The sequence below is a fragment of the Dipteris shenzhenensis genome, chromosome 26 (assembly GCF_047967505.1).
Source record: "Dipteris shenzhenensis isolate YYH24624 ecotype China chromosome 26, Dip_SZ_1.0, whole genome shotgun sequence".
Classification (NCBI taxonomy): domain Eukaryota; kingdom Viridiplantae; phylum Streptophyta; class Polypodiopsida; order Gleicheniales; family Dipteridaceae; genus Dipteris; species Dipteris shenzhenensis.
The window spans coordinates 47,038,324-47,059,536 of record NC_141621.1 but is presented as its reverse complement, the minus strand read 5'-3'; the positions used below and the strand labels follow the sequence as shown (position 1 = coordinate 47,059,536).

At 40.9% G+C, this 21,213-nt stretch overlaps 1 protein-coding gene across 1 annotated transcript in view; it reads right to left on the bottom strand.

Annotated features, from left to right (window-relative positions):
* Positions 1-15,993: 15,993 nt before the first annotated feature.
* LOC147885179 (Nitrilase/cyanide hydratase and apolipoprotein N-acyltransferase family protein) overlaps positions 15,994-21,213 on the bottom strand; it is a 93,003-nt gene continuing 87,783 nt past the window's right edge. The window contains exon 9 of the mRNA XM_087397653.1: positions 15,994-16,503. Coding sequence (XP_087253779.1) covers positions 16,420-16,503 — 84 coding nt within the window. The 3' untranslated portion in view covers positions 15,994-16,419. The remainder of the gene's footprint in view (positions 16,504-21,213) is intronic.

Below are 21,213 nucleotides of genomic sequence, written 5' to 3'. Positions count from 1 at the left end.
GGGAAAAAGAAAGAAGAAAAATAATGAGGAAGTAAGGGAGACAGTAAGGAGAAAGAAAGAGGAAGAGCATAATGTGAGGAGAGGTTTTGATGCTGTGGTAGGAAAGGTCACAAAACTCAAACATGGTTATATTTTCATGGATGTGATGGTGATGGCTTTCATTTTTCAATTGGGGTTGGTAAGTTAGCTTAATTTTGGAATGACAATTTGGGGGAGGGATCTAATTAAGGGAAATTTCCCATTTTTCACTATAGGGGGGGACATACTTTACACACACATAGAGGGAGAGAGAGAGAGAGAGAAAGAAAGAGATTAACATCTACAAGAGGTGTCATGGGCCTATGAGACAAAGTACAAAAGCAAACTGAAGAAGAAGGTAATTCATAAGGCAATGATCGAGGAAAATCACAAGTGAGGGAAGGGAGGCCAAGCAAGGCAATAGTAGTTGTAATGTCAAAAGAAAATGATAAGTGCACAAATAAATAGAGCTAGTCATTCCAATATTTCTTAGTAAGAAACCATTCGACCACCACCATCTATTCATGCATGCAAGATAGTTAGGTTAAAAGTGAAGGGTGGTGGGAAGGTGGGGGTGAAAGGCAGTGTTGAGTGTTAGTTAGGGGGTATAGTTGAGGGGGGGTTTGTAAAAGGAGTTTACATGTGGAAGTGAGCGTGTGAAAAAGTGTGCCTATAGAGAAGACTTTAGTACATGTAACTATAAAAATGTGTGTGAGAATGAGTGAGTAAGTCTTTTGGGGTTGTGGTGGGGTTGGGAGGAGCTTTAAGGAAAAGTACAGTTACTAAAAAAGAAAAGAAGCGGAGAATAAGAGGGTGTTTTGAGGTTAAAGAAAAAGGTGTCGAGAAAATTTTTAATAATAAAAATTAAAGAAAACAAGTGCCTCCAAGGATATGTGAGTGTATGAGTATACGAGTGTGTGTTACTAAAATAAGGGGAGAGACATATAAAAATTGTATAGTTTAATAATTTATGATGTGGTGCATAAAGGAGGGAGGAAAGAAATCATCATAAAAAATAGAGAAAAAAAGAAAAAAAGAGCAGGGAATGGGGTGTAAAAAGTATAGATCATAAGTGTAAAAAAGAAAGAGAGAATCTAATATTATGGCCCATACAAAGTCCTAATTACAACCAAAATTTTAAAATGAAATAAAGAGATTAATATTACATGTCTCTCTCTCTCTCTCTCTCTCTCTATATATATATATATATATATATATATTTGAATGTGTGTGTGTGTGTGTGTGTGAGCGAGAGAGAGAGAGAGAGAGAGAGCTAAATTATTTAAGCAAATTAATGTGTTTGTGTGTGTTCAAATTTAGTACTCCCATCAATATAGAACCATATAGTTAATTCCATCATTAGGATTAATTGATAAAAAACACATAAGATGGATAAAATAGAAGTCAGACCTTAACATTCAAAGAATCGAATGAAATAGTGTTCAACCAGTGGATTATTTCATACAACACCTCAATTGTGGGATAATAAACAGTCGATCAATACCAAGTGTGGAGTACAAAGTTTAAATGCAAAATCTTTCCAATACTTCGAAATCTGAGGTCGGGGTCAACTTAACTGCCACCATCCAAGAGAAACTAAGTTTTAGAACATCATAGTCTCAAATGGGAAGACAGGTAATGCCTACTTACCCTGGCTTGTTATCGCTTTTACCACTTCCAGATTCAAAGAAATGTAGGGGTGAATATGAGCCAGAGGGTGATCCATGTAAATACTAGAGATTTGAGTAATCAGAGCTTACTATTATTATAAACACAATTGTAATACTAAAAAAGGTGGTGAGTAAGGGGAGTATCCTACAAACAAAGGACGCTTGACAATAATGACTAGGAGTGTGACTGCAATTAGAGCCATACCTCCTTACAAAATATCAAGGTACATGGATCACACTAACAATCACATTAAAGGATATTTTACTACCTAAACCATTTCCATAGAATAAATCTAACATACCACATGGGTATTTAAATCAACATTTAAACCAATATACATGTCAAGAGACAACCATTATGATAACCAAATAATTGGATAAGAGCCTATAAACTTATTATTATTAGAACCACATGATCCCATACCTTACAACTTATCATCGATTATACACTAAGATAATGGTAAAAAAACAAATTATATAACTTTTAAATGAACAAGAAACTATTCTTTATTAGATATGAACATAACGAAAGTAAGCTCTAGACATGTATATATAAAGTAAACAAGGGAAGGAATATATATATATATATATATATACACATATGCATATATATATATATATATATATATACATACATATACATATATATATACATATACATATACACATAAATATATATATATATACACATAGATATATATACATATATACATGTATACATATACATATACATATACATACATACATACATATATAAATATAAATATATATATATGTATGTCTAAGTCTAGAAGTGGTATTGTATATGAGATATAGATTAATGGATATATAGTATGGGCTTATATATATATCTTTTAGACATATCTTAGGACACTTAGAAACAATTGTATGAAATGGACAATTATGTATATGTACTCTAGTTAATGGCTCAGTTAGTATGCCACCTAGGTTAGTTGAGTTTGGTTTGAGACCCACATATAGGTTTCACCTATTCCTTTTGTACTAAGAGAGAGTTCTTTTGGCTTTCACAACTAAGAAGAGGAAAACTATTTTCAGCCTCCACTTTTGTGTGTATTCCCCCATTGTGTATGTGAGAAAGCTACAAGTCAGGCTCCTTACCTCTCTCCCAGTCTCTTCACATGGTATCAGAGCTTGGTTCGTGGTAAGGAGATCAAGAAAGCAAACCAAGTTCGCGGTGTCTTGGTAAGAGGATCAGTGTTGCTTTCCTTTTTCGAGTTTGGGAGCAAATCTCTGCAGGTAGCATAGCCGAAAAGTGCATGAGTGCACTATCTCAGATTGGGACGCCCTTCGCGGTGTGGCGAGAGGGTAGTATATGCTGCGGGGGGAGGCAAAGCCCTTGGTGACATTATTTTTTTGATTTGAGGCCATTTTGGGGGCCATTTCAGTGGCGGAAGTTTTCCCCAGGCACTCAAAAAAGTGCCCTATTTTTTGCTGTGCGACCACTGTTCTGTAGGTCGGTGAAAAGTTGCCACAGAAATTGCATCATATGCCTGTGTGCAGAGATATTAGGAGTGACAGAATCATTTTTATTGCCTGTTAATGCAAAATCGTCACTAGGAAGTGACTGTGTGGTCAAATACCACTTTCGTTAGTTTTGCAGATTTGCCCTTGTGAGGCAGAAGTTGTGTTTTTGCAGTGACATAATATTTTTACAATGTTCTATAATGGCATCTGATGCTCTTTCATAGATAGTCACTGAAAAGCTTGACAAGAACAACTTCCAAGCATGGAAGCTTAGAATGACAAATTTCCTTAAGGGAAAAGGCTATTGGGAGTTCATTACTGGAGCTGAACAAGAACCAGTTATTCCTAATATTCCCAATCAACAGAAGTTGCAGGCATTTAAAGGATGGCATGAGAGAGCCAGAAAAGTTATGTACTAGCTGTCTATTAGTATTTCAGATTATATGATTGTGCATATTTAGGATGCAAGCACGCCGAAGGAGGTATGGGATACTTTGACAAAAATGTACATCACAAATACGCAAGCCAGAAAATGCAGCTCAAGCAGAAGTTGCATAATGTACAGAGAGAAAATATGAGCATTAATGACTACCACATGAAGGTGAAGAAGATTGCAGATGCACTTCTTCCATTGGGTCGCCAGTGGAAGATGATGATTTAGTTTCTGTGAAGTTGAATGGTCTAGGAAAGGATTATGCACAATTCCAGATATCCATTGCCATCCGTGAAAAATTTCTTGATTTTGAGTTGATTACTCTACTAATTTCTGAAGAACAGAGAAATGGTGGTGCATCTTCTTTAGGAGGAACTTCAAAAGAAACTATCTTCTACTCAAATGTTGGAAGAGATAGAGGCAGAGGTAGAGCAGGCCGATCTAGAGGCCATGGTAGAAATTAGAATATGCAGCAAATTCAAGAAAACCAGTCCTATGGAGGAGGATGAGGTAACCTTAGAGGCAAGGGGAGCCAAATAGGTCATGCTGGATGGCAGAGAGGCCAAAATGCTAACAGCAATGTTGAATGCTACTGCTGTGGTAAAATGGGTCATATGGCTAAAGACTGCTACAAAAAGAAGAATGACATTATGAATGAAAAATTACAGCAAGGCAATTATGCATCCTCTAGTAGACAGGGTGATGATAGAAATGAGCATTTGTTTATGGTGTAGCACATGACCAATTCTGTGACAAGTGCAGAAGAAAGCAATGATGTGTGGTATGTTGACTCAGGTGCGTCAAACCACATGACAGGTCATGCAGAATGTATGCAAGATGCAAGGAAAATGGAAAGACTAGGATTTGTGGAGACTGGTGATGATACTACACATCCTATTGTGCAAATTGGTAAAATACCTTTGTCTATGCAGGATGGGAAAAAGAAATACCTGTCTGATGTATTTCATGTCCTGAATATCACCAAGAACCTGGTTTCTGTTGGTCAAATGGTTGAGCAAGGCTTGTAGGTCAGATTTAATCCTCATGGATGCTTTGTTGAGGATATGAAAAATAAAGGTCGCTTGATAGCAAAAGGGAAGAAGAAGGGCAGGATGTTTACATTGGATGTGGACATGCCTGAATTGAGTGCAGCAATGTTTGCACATGGAACTGGTGTAGTTGCAGATATTGATATCTAGTATAAGCACATTGGTCATGTTAATGCACAGTGACTTAAATTAATGTAGGCCCAAAATATTGTTGCAGGATTGCCTAAGTTGAAGGTTGCAGAAATGCATAAGGTATGTGAAGCCTGTCAATTTGAAAAACAGGCAAGGAAACCATTTCCTAGACATGTTCAAGAGAGTAAGAGGCCATTGGAATTAATCCACTCTAATGTGTGGACTACTAAAGCTGCATCTATTGGAGGCTATCATTATTTTGTCACTTTTATTGAGACTACAGTAGAAAAGTTTGGGTGTATTTTATGAAAAAGAAAAGTGAAGTGTTTGGGCATTTCAAAGCTTTTAAAGCTATGGTTGAAAAAGAAACAGGCTTGCAAACAAAATGCCTAAGGTCAGATGGAGGGGGAGAGTACCTCTCAAATGAGTTTGCAAGGTTCCTGCAGGAGCATGGCATAAAGCAGCAATATTCAACCAGTCATACCCCATAGCAAAATGGGCTTGTAGAAAGGAAAAACAGGCATATTGGAGAGGTATCTCATGCCATGCTCAATGAAAAAGACCTGCCATATTATTATTGGGGGCTGAAGCAGTTGCTATAGTAGTCTACATAATGAACAGGACTCCCACTATAGTAATACATGGCATGACGCCAGAGGAGAGGTATAATGGTAGGAAACCAGATATTTCTCATTTGAAAGTTTTTGGTTGCATTGCCTATGTTCATGTGCCATATGAGTTGAGATCCAAGTTGGATCCAAAAGCTAAGAAGTGCATCTTTATTGGTTATTCTCTACAACAGAAAGCGTATAGATGCTATAACCCTTCTACTCATAAGTTTACAGTAAGCAGAGATGTTTTTTATGAGATGAGCAATTGGTATAAATGAGTAAATGTGATTGATGATGTAGATGCACAAAATGGTAATGCTGCACAGAATTCACAGCAGCAATCACAAAATATTAGTGGACCTGTAGTGTCCTCTCGCAGTGGTTCACATACTTCGCCATGGACAGGCAGATTGAGATCAGGAGGATCTCCTCAAAGCAATGCAGATAGTAGTATGCAAGTATCACAAAAAGGAAAAGAGAAAGTAGATCAGCCCATGTTTGATGTGAATGTAGGTCACTCTTATGTGGATGGTGAATCCAGTGGCTCTGAACAAAGCCTTGATGATGAGTTATGTATTCCTTCTGTTGTTACACTTGGAGTAAGGAAGACAAGGGATGTTTTGAGAGCACTGGTAGTGAGCCTATTTTGCGCAGGTCTACCAGAGTTAAGTATCCTATGGATAGGCTGAAATATGATGGTTTTACAACCATTCACTATGCCTACATGGTCAAAGTGATACATGAATCAGAACCCACTTCTTTTGAGCAAGCCATGGGAAAAGGAAAATGGGAGAAAGCCATGGATGAAGAAATGGATGCCTTGGAGGCAAATGCTACATGGGAATTGGTGCCTTTGCCTAAAGACAAGAATGCAATTGGCTGCAAGTGGGTTTATAAGGTGAAGCACAATGCAGATGGTTCTGTGAACAGATACAAGGCAAGATTAGTTGTCAAGGGGTATGCACAGATATATGGCATTGATTATGAAGAAACATTTAGTCCGGTTGCAAGGATGGCAACTGTAAGAGCAGTCATTGCTATGGCTGCATCAAAAGGATGATCTTTACATCAGATGGATGTAAAGAATGCTTTCTTGCATGGTGATTTGCAAGAAGAAGTCTATATGGAGCAGCCACCAGGTTATGTGCATGCTGTTCATCCTGAGTTTGTTTGCAAGTTGAAGAAAGCCTTGTATGGCTTAAAGCAAGCCCCCAGAGCATGGTTTGACAAGATAGGACTGTATCTTGTCACTATTGGCTTTCAAATTTCCAAGGCAGATTTCTCACTTTATGTGAGAAAAACAGAGAGAGGCATTATGCTGCTTGTCATTTATGTTGATGATTTGATCACCACAGGTGATAGCGATGAAGATATCCTTCATGTGAAAATGCTATTGAAGCAGAAGTTTGAGATGAAGGATTTGGGAGAGTTGTGTTATTTCTTGGGCATTGAGGTGATTAAATACACAAGTGGGATATGTCTCTTGCAGAGGCAGTATGGATTGGACATGCTGTCCAAATATGGGATGACAGGCTGTGAGCCTATTTCAGTTCCTTTGGAGCAAAATGTAAAGTTGAGCACAGATGCAGGTGAGCTTCTAGAAGACCCTACTATGTACAGACGCATAGTAGGAAGTTTGATTTATATGACTATTACCAGGCTAGATTTGAGTTATGCTATTGGGTTGGTAAGTTAGTTTATGCAGGCTCCAAGAAACCACATTTGTATGTGGCTAGATGCATACTGAGGTATGTGAAGTCCACAATGCAGTATGGACTATTTTATGAGACTGGGGTTCAGATACAGTTGTATGGATACACTAATGCTGATTGGGCTAGTAGTATTTTTGATAGACAATCTACCAGTGGATATGTGTTTTCTTTAAGGAGTGCTACAGTCAATTGGAGCAGCAAGAAACAGCCTACAGCTGCCTTGTCGAGCACAGAGGCTGAGTACAGGGATGCCTGCATGTGAGGTAGCTTGGTTGCGTAAGCTACTTTATCATATGCATCAGTCTGTAAGAAAATAATACGTCTGTGCTCAACAGATAATAGAATCTCGTACGCAAGAGAGAAAACAAGATAGTATGGAAGAATCAAAAATTTGATTACTGTAGAGCTGATACAATAGATGGCGCTGCCTCCCAACCGTGCGCTCCTGTGAAAGAAGCTTCGATGGCATGTTGGAAATAGTAGAAGATGGAGGCTGAATGCTAAGGAATAAGGGTTGCTATAGCCAGTGATGAAATGGGCTTCACGGGCTTGCTCTTATATAGCCACCAATCGTAGTCGGTTAGGCTCAATTGGGTGGCGGACCTGCCAAAATGGTCGACTAGGGGTCGGTCCCAAAATAGGCCACCGACCATACGATAGAACCGATGCGCAAGACAGAGCAACTAACCTATGGTTTCATTCGGCCCACAGCCATTCGGGATCATCTAAGGCTCCAAACGGGCCCCACAACCCGAGAGTGGGCTGCTGTCCCGAGAAATGCTCCGTCTACCCTCAGTGCGGTCAGCCAAGGGATGCCTTCTCGCACTTGCATGTGGCCTAGTTGGTGGTGTGCCAACTCTATCTGAAGCCGTCTACCCATCAGGCCACACATGGCCCCCATCTGGTATCCAAACCAGGACCTACCGGATAACCGAGCTACTCAAATGCCTTCTCCTCATATGGGGGGCTTACAAGTAGAGTTAGCTGGTTCCTGCGTAGTTACACGAGAGTGGAGCATTGATATCTAGCACCCCCCCTCAATGTCCATCTACAAGTGAACTTACTTTTTCGGCCCAATGCCAAGTCGATGAAGATGCCTCTCCAGCAAGTCTCTTCCAAGAGCCTTCATGAAGATGTCCACAGCATTCTCTGTAGTCGGACAGTACACCAAGTCGACCTCTCCATCCATGATGAGCTCGCGTACAAAGTGATATTGAATCTCAATGTGTTTTGTGTGAGCGTGGAACACCGGGTTCTTTGCAATCGCCATGCAACTCTGATTGTCACATGATAAGTACATAGGCTTGTTCTGCACTGCACCCATGTCCCCCAAAATCCTCCTCAACCACACTGCCTCGCAAGAAGCAAAGCATGCAGATTTGTACTCGGCCTCCGTAGAAGAAAGAGCAACTGTGGGTTGCTTCTTGCTGACCCATGACACAACTCCAAATCCAAGTGAGAAACAATACCCTGTCACTGATCTCTTGCTATCCACGTCTCCTACCCAATCCGAGTCACATAATCCAGGCAAGATGTTGCCCTTGGTATAGGTGATGCCATAATCAAGTGTGCCTTTGATGTATTTCCGCACCTGCATCCCTGCCCTCCAATGGTTCTCCCGGGGCTTATTGGAAAACCTGCTAGGTACACCAGTCGCAAAGCTGATGTCCGACCGTGTGTTGCACAGGTAAATCAAGCTGCCCACAAGCCTTCCATCCTTCGCTTCGTCCACCAGTGGTGATGAATCCTCGTTTGAGAGCTTCGCGTCAACCTCCATAGGGGTACCAACTGTTTTGCACTCAGCCATGCCAAATGCCTTCAGTATCTCTCCAGCATACTTCAGCTGTGAAATGAAGATCTGTTTTGGCTCCTACCAAACTTCAATCCCCAAACAAAAATGCATCAGTCTGAGGTCTGTCATTTCAAACTCTCTTCCTAGCAAATGCTTCGTCTGCGAGATCTTCTCTTCATGGTTCCCTATTATGACAAGGTCGTCCACATAAAGGACCACGATCATACACCTACCTCCTTCTTTGAAGATATACAAATTTGCATCAGATGGGCTCCTCCTAAACCCATTTTATAGAAAGTAGGCATTAATTCGCTGGTACCATGCTCGTGGGGCCTGTTTCAACCCATAAAGTGCCTTCTTCAGTTTGCAGACTTTACCTTCTGAACCGGGGATCTCAAAACCTGGTGGTTGTTCCACGTATACCTCCTCCTTGAGATCTCCATTCAGAAAGGCGGATTTCACATCCATCTGAAACACAAGCCAACTTCCCTGGGCAGCTAAAGCCCAAACACTGCGAATTATGGTTAGTCGAGCTGTGGGAGCAAAAGTATCCTGATAATCAAAACTATGTACCTGTGCAAATCCTTTTGCCACGAGCCGAGCCTTGTACTTATCCAACGTACCGTCGGACTTGTACTTGATCTTGTACACCCACTTGGTTCCGATTACCTTGCATTTTGGTGGTCAATCCACAAGGTCCCAAGTGTTGTTCTTCATTATGGAGCCATTCTCCGACTACATAGCCTCCATCCACCTATCATCGCCCTGTGCCTCTTCAAGACACTTGGGTTCATCAGCACGGATCACTTCTGTCATCAAAGCATAGATGACCAAGTGTTCCTGCGCCCTTCTTTGCTCCTCTAATCTCTTGGACCGGTGGTGTTCGGATGGTTCCTCCTCAATGGCTAGAGGTTCTCTACCATCGAAAAGCTGCTTTACCCACTTCGGGAATGGCCGTTGCCATTGTGGTTCTACAGGCTCTTCTTCATCTTCTTTGTCTTGAATCCTCCCAACCATTGGGGGAGTTCGGTCTGCTGTTGGTGGCGGTACTAGATGGATATCTTGGTCCTGGTTGTCTGGGAAGGAAGCATCCTCCTCCAATTGATGCGGCTATTCTGAGAAGACCACATCGCAACTTACAATTACCTTGGTAGCAGGGTTATAGAGACAATAACCCTTCGCCTCTTCACTATAGCCCAAGAAAATACACTTCTGGCTCTTCAGTTCCCATTTGGTCCTGGTAGCATCAGGGACATGCACAAAACAGTAACATCCAAAAACTCTCCACCTCTGTTTGATCTCAACTTCTTCACCTTCCTCCTCGATTCTTTCTCAACCATTACATGCCATTCCTTGAACCTACTGAAAGCCTCGTCTTTTGTCTTCAGGAAGTATATCCATATCCTTCTACTGTAGTCATCGATCAGCATCATGAAGTAGAAGGAACTACCCAAAGCTTCCGTCTCCATCTTTCTGTAGAGGTCCGTGTGAACGAGCTCTAGAGGAGCCTTTGCTCTGGTGGCCTCTTTAGGAAAGGGCTACCGATGCTGCTTGCCCATCATGCAAGCTTCACATACATCGGGCACATCTGAAATTTCTGGTAGGTCTACAATCATTCCACTTTTATGCATCTCCTTCAAAGAACTAAGGTTTAGATGACCAAACCTCTCATGCCACAGCTTAGTGTTCTTCACATCTGCTCGAGCAGTGAAAGCTGAGAGTTCATAAATGTTGTTGTGTCGTGTACCTTTACCAACGGCCTTTCCTTGAAGATCTAGGATCTATGCACCATTCTTATCAAATTGAACTTTGAGGTCCCGATCCATGATCGCAGAAACGGACGACAAGTTCCTCTTGATATCTGGCACATAAAGAACATCGGGACAACTGTTTTACAACTCCATCTGACTTGAGAGCAATCGTACCTTTTCCTTTTGCTGGACATTTTGCATCATTGCCAACTGCTACCATGATGTCATTCCCTACTGGCTGTAGAGAGGTATACCAATCCTTCCGACTGGTCATGTGGCACGATGCACCACTGTCAATGATCCAAGGTTCATCCACAGGTACATGAACAACCTCCGTGCAAATCTCCTCAATTGCTATGAACAGATCTATTGGTACTGCCTGCGCTGTTGTTGGACTCTTTCTTTACTCTGTTCTTCTCATCTGCAATCTTCTTTTGGCACTCATTCTGCTTGTGCCCTGCCTTGTTGCAATAGAAGCACTTGATCTTCTTCTTTCTCTTTTTATCATCAGAAGAAGATGGGTTACCAGAGTCCTTACCCCTACCTTTCTTTGATCCAGTCCAGAAAGCCAAATCTTCTCCAGTCCTCATCTTTTGACGCATCTCCTCCTCCAAAAGCATCGCGTTGAAATCCTCAAAGTTGAGGGGCGGATTTCTGTTCTGCATATTCAACACCATTACAAGACCGTCGTAATTTAGTGGGAGAATCCGTATGCTAGAGTCCAGGCTCTGATACCATGTAAGAAAATAATAATACGTTTGTGCTGAACAAATAACAGGATCTCGTACGCAAGAGAGAAAACAAGATAGTATGGAGAATCGAAAATTTAATGACTGTAGAATTGATACAATCCCAACCGTGCGCTCCTATGAAAGAAGCTTCGATGGCATGGTAGAAATAGTAGAAGACGGAGGCTGAATGCTAAGGAATAAGGGTTGCTGTAGCTAGTGATGAAATCGGCTTCACGGGCTTGCTCTTATATAGCCACCAGTCATAGTCAATTAGGGTCAATTGGGTGGCCAACCCAGTCTGCCCAAAACGGTCGACTGGGGGTCGGTCCCGAAATAGGCCACCGACCATACGATAGAACCAGTGTGCAAAACAAAGCAACTAACCTACGGGCTCCGTTCAGCCCACAGCCATCTGGGACCATCTGAGGCTCCAAACGGGCCCCGCAACCCGAGAGTGGGCTGCCTCAGGAAATGCTCCGTCTGCCCTCAGTGCGGCCAATCAAGGGATGCCTTCCCGTAGTTGCATGTAGCCTAGTTGGCGGTGTGCCAACTCTATCTGAAGCCGTCCAACCATCAGGCCACACATGGCCCCCATCTGGTGTCCAAACCAGGACCTATCGGATAACCGAGCTACTCAAATGCCTTCTCCTCATATGGGGGGCTTACAAGTAGAGTTATCTGGTTCCTGCGTAGTTACACGAGAGTGGAGCATTGATATCTAACACAGTCTACAGATGGGCCAGTTGTCATTTATTGTGACAACATGAGCAGTATACACTTGGCAAATAACCCAGTCTATCATGCTAGAACAAAGCACATTGAGGTGCCAAACGCATGCTATATGGCCATGGGCCATGTTGTAAAAATAATAAATACTAAGCCATGGGCTATTAATTGTAGATAAGGGCATGCTAATCCTTTTGATATTTTAAGCTCGTGAAGCTATGTTGAGCAATCCCTTTAATTGTGGACAAGTGATGCTTTTGGATGTATTATTGGTTATTTGCTTTTTAGAATATGCAATTATAAACACTCTAGATGGGAAGAAAGAGACACCATCTAGAGGGGCAAATTGGACCCAATGCAGCACGTCCCTCCTCTCTTCTTCCCTGTTCCCTCTTCCTTTGTTCTGTTGACCATGATTTTTGTGGTTTCACAAATTTATAGATATGGTTAATCACAATTTTTATTTTAGTGGTATTGGAGCCTGGCTACGCTCTAACCATCTGTGGGAGGAGAGCAACATGATTTTTGCCAATCTGATAAAACAATCATTCTTAGAATGTTCTTTCTAATCGTTTTGACCACTTGATTAGGTTTTGAGTTTGTGTACAAAAGTTATCAAAGATGCTTCAAAACTCAACGTTGCAATTGCGATTGGCGAAAATGGCCCGCGATGGCTTGTTCAAATGGTATGCATATGTTATTTTTAGTGGTTGGATTACAACGTATTGGTAGAAGTAATCTTTGGACAAGAAGATGAAAAGCAACGACTAGAGATGACTTAATCTTAGGGCATGAGGACAGAAAAGGTTCATATTTTTATATAATGAGATGAATGATATTTAAAGTAAAATATGATTTCAAGCATGGAGGTCGTATGAAAATTGTAACAACAAGTATGTCACTCTCCTAAACAGAAGACCAAAGCTATTTAATTTGGAAGAAAGCAATAGGACTAAATCAAGAATCAAAAGGTGCACATGATGGAAGTACAATCAATCTGAAATTCCTCTTGTCAACTTAGTGGACACAATCAATCATACAAGCATAGTGACCATACAATCAAGGCATCTCTAGATACATCTTCTATTCTTCTTGTTTCTCTTTACTTAATTGTTTTTCTCATATGATGTCATTGTGAGAGAGACTTTGCGAGGAATCTCTTTTAAATCACAAAGTTATTAGACCAATGATTGAACGTAAAACAAATGGAACTTGATTGGGACTTACCAAGCAAGCAAATATTTGGAAGGACAAAGGAGATACGTATCTTTTCCCATTTTTTACTTGTTTTTACTTTTTTTTTTTCAACCTCATGGATGTGCTCATTCACAAAATTTTTAAAAAGAATGGCAACTTACGGGAATAACTGAATTTGACGAAGAGTGATAGATCATATTAAAATATCACAAAAAGAACAAAATACGATAGCCTATAGGATTATTAATAATCATGAATATGTGCATTGATAAGGAGAAGATTATGAATTACATTACTTAGTTGTTAATTTTAGAAATTAGCAAAGTACCATTGATTGAAGAATTAGTTTGAGGTATGTATGGTATGCTTTGATGAAATTGTTCTAGCTTCCACGTTTAATGATTTCTTTGTGATATTGTGTTTATGGATAATGAAAAAAGATTGGTATGCCAGTTAATATCTTCAATGCATTTTCTAGTAGCTAAAGAAAATATATATTGCATCATTACTAGCCACCAAGGCATTAAGGTAATGATTTAAAAACTTTGAAGTATAATCAGACAATGGTCTACATGTATTTTTCTACTCACCACACACTAATATATGTCACTTATTATTACTCACATAATCAAAAAATGGCTTGAAGAGTTAATTGCTTTAAATGTTATGGGACAGTACAGATATTGAAAAATATGGCAAATATAATGCTTCGACTTATACCAAAGTAGCATGAGCAATAAATGGATGCGGTATAATACTCTCTAATTGGTACATGACATGAACAAAAATTATCCCTCATATATTTTGAATTGACTAAATTCATTCTCTCTTGGTTCACAAGCTATTTGTAAGAACACGAGTGAACAAGGGTAGAAAGAGAATTTTATTTGTTAAACGTGACCTAGTCATGTTATATATTAAGAAGAGCCGACTCAAGAGTATTCAGACACATCCTAGAGTTAAGTCCAAGAAACATCCTAGAGTTAGGTCCAAGAATCACCCCATTGAGGATGCCAAGTGATTGCCACATGCTCATCTAAATAGCGAGCACACATGCATCAGCTGCGCGACAAAAAATGCTAGATCTCACTTAACTAAATACTAAAGGGTTAAATAATGGGATACTTCCAATGCTTATAACATCCCTCTTGCTTGAAATCATAATTGTCCTCAATTGTGCAAGCAAAAGGCATTGTATGCACCACTTACATGATGAGTATGTGGCAATGTGTGCACCACTTACACGATGACGACATGTAATGCATGTGTGCACCATCCGTACGCATGTATGAGTGTGTGGCATTACTTATGTGATGACAATATGTGTGGCATGTGTGCAACCAACACCAAATTCTGCTCACTCTTGCTCGCCTCCACTTGGACTCAAGACTCTATGAGCCAACAGCTCAGATTCTACCTTCCTAGCCTCTACACACTCAATACAACTACTCAGCTCCAGAAGCTCATTACAACTCACACTCTACTTCCTTTATACTAGACTCTCTGCCTGAACTGAGGCGACCGAGCTACCCGCCTTCCTAACTCGTCCTCGTTGATTGTTGAACCGCTTCAACTAATTGGTCCATTGTTGATCTTTGCCTCTTTACCACTTCATAAATGTTAGAGGTACACTTCTTTGCTCATCAGTGCCGCCGATCCTTCGTGGATGGTCTCTACCCAAGCCAGTGAAACCTAGTTATGATCTATTGACCCGAGTTCGAGGGGTAATACTCAAATGCAAATTGCATAGAAATCACCTTTAAATTGGTCATCATCTTTTAGAAGTTTTTCTTGTAGAAGGTTCTTTTTCTTTGGGAGGAAAAACATGAACCTAGATGGAAGGAAGTAGTTGAAACTTGCAATGAGTGTAAAATGGAACTTCAAAAATACATTAGAAAAGTTTCTCTCTTACAACTCGAGTTCAGTATCTTTGCATCACAATGTTTTTTCATGACATGTATATTGCACACACATGGATGAGTATGTAGGTGCATGATGTAAGTGTAGTATCTTTTTGAAGCCCTATTTTTTATCATTTATCCTATGTTTGAATAACAAGGCACCACCACAAACAAAAATCCATTTTTAATGGTGTACATTTTTAGAAAGCTCACTCATTTGTCTTATACAAGATCTCTCTATTCATGCTTTCTCTATTGCTCATGGATATACTTATTTGACCGCTCACATTATGACCCAATATTTTGATCATTCTTGTGAATAGATTCAAGCCTTCTCTTTCACCCTAATAAGGTTTATGGTTCAAGTAAATCATTACAACTGAGTGAATTTATGCCCTACAACCTACCTACAATTTGAAACTTTGTTGAAATAGCTTACCATACAATGTGCAAGGCTATCCAATCAATCTAAAACTTTAAAGGTCATGTCATTACATTATGCACAAGCCTTTTCAAAGGTACCCCCTCAATTATCATCTTTTAATAAGTGCTAACAATTCCCAACGTCACAATCCCATCACATCTTAGCTATTTGATTCCTCTTTTAATGCTTTTAGAAATGTCCACACGACACAAATCTCATATAAGTACACTATAGTGTAAAAATTTCAACCCAACTTACCTAAATGAAACAATTGCATTTCAAGTATTAGCACATTTCATACTAAGTGCACTATTGAATTGCATCATGCCAATTCTACCCCTTTTGAATACACTTGGAAGACTAATCACAAAATAGTGGGCTTTGATCCTAAATTTTTTTGGTAGCTTACATGACTTAAATCCTCCTATTGTAACTCCATACTGCATTTTCACACTCCCTTTAGCTTGACAGAAAATATCGTATTCATCTAGAAAGGATGATAAGCTTATACATGTCATAAGCCATGAGTATATCTCCTTTCGGAATACGAAATTCAACAAAAACCTTTTATAGGCTTCTAGTGGTTTTGCAATTTAGGCTTGCCCTTTATCCCAAATAATACTAGTCCCGAAACCAAGTCAAGAATCATCCTTACCTAACATTTTAACAAACACATGGCAAAAATATTTAGGTCTAACGATATGCTCCCTTTTTCGTGTTTTTCTTTGCTTTACAGTGTTATTCTTTGAAAAACGTTGTAAATCATACTTTAGTGCATAGAGTTTGATCATAAGGAAGAGGGTCGTTCAAGTGATGTCGTATCCTCAGAAAATGGACGATCCATGCAACCATATATGTTACACCTGCGATGCTGCCACAATGAAAAAAAAGGATCAACTCACATTATTTTTACGACTTTGCACACACCAAAGTTACAATGTAAGGGACAAGGAAAGATGCAGTCTTACATTTCCAATCATCTAGGTCTTAAATAAAAGAAACCCACAACAATCAACCACATCTTTAGTCAGTCATCTTACCTTGCATTATTACTTCATTTCACAAAAGCAAGATGCGCTAGGGACTTAGCAGGTGGATAGAACTAGGACAGTTTAGACCAAGTGGTCTAGGATGGTTTACAATGGGAATACCCACTTTTCCCCCCATGCTAGACCATGGCCTCCATGGGAACTAGAATGGAATCCCTCTTTTGCACGGATTGGGAAGGTTGGAAAATGGTATGCTTGTCCTAATCCCTAAATGCATAAAATGATGTCATGTGTCCTCTCTCACCTAGCCCATCCTAGTTCATTTGAGTGTTAGCACATGGAGTGTGTCACGGGGACGTGGTGGTGATGGTGAAGTGTCTAAACTAACTGTCACTGAATTTAGCATAGGGTACCAGGCTAGAGGCCTTAGTTAATGCCCAAAAGGTACCTATGATTTCATGTGCAATAAGTGCAACTCCTGGTGCTATCAGAGTGGTTTCAATTTCAAGGTCATTGGTTTGGTTTTGTGGGGTCATTCTTTAAAAACTGACCCCCTAGAGATCCTACAAACTAGGGTCATTGGTTCCCAAGCATTAGGGTCATGGTATGCCATCTGACCCCCTAGGGGCATTAAAATCCCACGCCTCATTTTGTACAGGTGTCTGCATGTGGCTTCTCTACTTTCCTTGTGGCACCTAGGTGTCACCCCTGAAAGTCCCTGGAAGGCATTGGAGCCCTTCTCTTCCCTTCCTTGCTGATTTGAGACTTCTCCCCTACCAAGGCAGCCTCATTCTCTTCATGGCGGATTTTTGCAGCCTTCCTCTTGCTGGCTGAAGTGGATTTTCGAGCTTTCTTCGCGACAGTTCTCCTCCCCTTGGTGCTCTCTGTTGCTGGCATGCCTCCTCGACCTGGATGCCTCCATTCTGGGCCATTTTTGAAGTTTTTCTCGACTTGCTTCGCAACAGAAGTTCTTCTTTCCTGCATTTGAGGCCACACCCTTGGACGCCTTACTCCTGGCCTCTGTGTGGTGCAAGGCGCACTGAGTTCTGAGGTGTTTGTGGGCTGAAAACTCCATTCTGGTGGTGGCGGATTTGCTACAGCTTGCTGGACGCTCTCTTTTCTGATCTTTTCTGGTGCTGGAAGACGCTCATAGGCAGCTCCCTCCTACCAAAGTTTGTTGTCTGCTATTCAACCTACTTCTGGAGCTGTTTCGAGCTGAAACATGCTCTTTCTATTGGCTGAATCTCTTTCTACTCTATGCTACTGCCATTCCTACTGAGTTCCTGCTAGATTGGATGCCCTGCCATTGGCCCAGGAGAGGATTGGGGCACTGGTTGTAATACTCTCTTCCTAGCCTTGTGCTCAGTAATGGCTTGGATATGGGTGAATGCATTGCTTGGCATGCCATCCGATTGGTCTACTTGTGTTATGCATGACTTTTGAAAGGAGCCAAAGGAATAGCACTAGGAGTTGGTCACTAGCACAGCCACGGGTTGGCACTGTACTGGGTTGCACCTGCAGGTGATCTCTTGAAGGGAGTCCCTTTGTATTTTGAGCTAACCAGTAATTAAATAAATACCGCAAGGGGCGCCAAGTGTTGGGGCCAACAGGTGTCACTCTTTATGCTTCTGAGTAGGGGCATTCTAGCCTCCCTTGTCTTAAATGGTTCCATGATACTATGCAGTGAAGTTTTATGCTCAGAGTTTTGTTTGTGGACAAAGGCAATGTTTCAAGTTGGCTGTATTTTTGGTTTTGTGAGATAGTAGAGACAGTTGCACTGCCCTTTGTGATCAAAGGCCGGTTACATGGAGGGAGGGGATAGGATAGGAATACATTTGACCATGGATGGGACCACCATTTCGTATTCCCATCCTATCTACTCCCATGTGCTCTTAGCCTTAGGTAAGGTCTAAACAGATCTTAAGAAAAGCAAGCAGTTGAATGTAATACGAATCAACTTAATTACACATAGACTCCAACATAATAGATGGTCTACAAAATCTCAGTATTACTTGGGTTTTTAAATTCCCAAAGATTGACAACCGTTTAGACCAAAGCCTTATGATATCCTATAATTCACTTCCTCTCCGCAAATAAACTTGAATTGTTACGAGAGATCGTAAGGCATTCAACCTTGAAATAGTCTATTGAGATGCTTAAATTTCAAAACCCTTCAAATGAAAGACTTTTAACCATGCATATATATCTTTTCAACTCTCTTCTTTACTGTTACAAGGACAATACCTCTAGTGCCTCTTACACTTAATAGTACCTTACGCGCAACACCTCTAGTGCCTCTTGCACTTGAGAGTACCCTATGCTTCTAACGTGTGATATGACTATGGCAGCACCAATTCACACTCTCAACAGCTTTGGATGTTACACAACTACACTAATGACACAAAATTACATTGCTAGCTTGGGAGTGCATCTACAATAGGCCTAGAGGCCAGGAAGGGACATAAGAGTCTCTACTAGTCTCAAGCCACGCCCACTCGAGTATTCATGAAGGATGCAAACTCATCAATGCAAAGCTCGAAGAGAAGGCAAGACAGAGGGCACCCTTGCTTCACATTGATGGTGCTACGCACTTGTTTTGGCATGCACTGCATTGTTGTGTACTATGCATGTAGCTCTCTTGTACAACGCCATACTACCCGGATAACATCATTTCTGATCCCCAATGCCCAAAGTCCTACGATGAAGCAAGCTCATGGATTGAGTGGAATGCCTCACAAAGAAACAATAAACTTTCCAACTCCGATGTCTAGCCTCTTCAATGAGAGACCTAAGAGCGATCTGAACTGAAGTGATCTCGTCTAAAACCTACCCGACCCTCTGCACACATACCTACCCACTGAGCATGCTCATTAATTAGATCTCAAGCACCAATCCATACACTTTGGCCATCAAATGGCCTACTATGATGGTTCGATAGTTACCATTACCTATAGGGTCTCCTACTTTGTGAGTCTACTATTGAAATTCGATAGTCTAATAGATAGCTTCATTACATAGCTTGGCTAGGATTGGTGCAAATATTCTTGAATGAGAGTTGTTCTTGAAGGCCCTCATGATACTTTGCTTTATCATTTTCGAGCTTGATTGCTTCCTTCAGCTAAGAGATGGTGAAGAGAGTGGAACAAACAAGGCAGGTGTCCGGATTGTCTCGTTGGGAAGATCATATAGTATTCGCCTAGTCCTTCTATAGGGCAAGATCTTGGATGGGAGATGGTGATCCTTTGCTAAGAGTTTCATCCAAAACTCCTTGGAGTTACGACTCTAGAGAATATTCAAAAGTTCCTACTCATGTCATACAAGAAACCATCCTTCCTTACATAGCACCAAGCGTCGATACTCTATGGTTGTATGTTCCTTGAGCATGTATCCTTGCTTGGTGTCGGAGTGCCAGTGTTGCCTAATCCTTTTGCACTCATCATCGTACCTATTAGTGCATCAATCTGGTGTATCACCTTGTATGTGTTTAGTTCTGCTTGCATACTTTGTACATGATCCTACATTCATGCATTGCTACTCGGCAGCTCATCCCTTACACATTGTATCTGTCAAAGATGAAAGTGCTTGTTGTAGCAAAACAAACAACAATCTCTCTCCACATTCAACAGTACTCTGAAAAATGAACCCGCAATCTTGTTAGAAATCGACCAACAGAGGGTACGCACAGCGGAAGACTGATAGAATAGCCCACGAGCTCACACAGTGTGTGTGGGGTGTGGAATCACAAACTAAATACATCACATAGATGTGCAAACTCATCGATAGACAATATAATCCAGCCAGATATAGAAACCACCAAAACAATATATTTCCATCCAAAGCTATGGACACATTACAAAAGAGAGAGATCCAAAGTCCCACCAAAGCGTGGTCCTGTGATCCTACAAGAAGGTATTTCTACTATCTGCCGGATATCTCTAGACTTGAGCCCGCATACTCCACCTCGAGCGTATGTAGACTCTCCGTTCAGGTCACAACACCTTGCTGCCCTAGAAGACAGCCAAGGTCCTAACTAGACCTAACTAGCCTACAAGCCCATACAAGGGCAAAGTGGCAATAAACCCCCTCCATGTTATCCTCGGAAAATAAATCATGCCTTAAATATCCTAGATACATCCCAAGGCATACCTCAAAACTAAATCATGGTTACAAATGTTCATTTGTGATGGATATAGCAACCTAAATACAGGGTAAGAAGAATCACATGACAAAGGGTACCAAGTGTAAAGCTTGCCCAAAAGCCTCAAACTTGGGTCGTTGTAGAGCTTTTGTGAAAAGATATGCTAGGTTATGCTATGTGGGAACATAGGACACATGTATTTCTCCAGCTGACAGTCGCTCTCGAACATAGTGATTGTGTACCTCAATGTGCTTGGTACGCACATGAAAGACAGGATTACGCACAAGGGCCCAAGCACTCTAGCTGTCAGTGTAGAGCATGATAGAAGATGCCTGGTGTCATGACATCAAGATTTGCAAGTAGCTTGCGGAACCAAACACACTCTACAATAGCTATGAAGGCCGCCATATACTCAGCTTCACACCTCGAAGTAGCAACAATGTGCTGCTTCTTG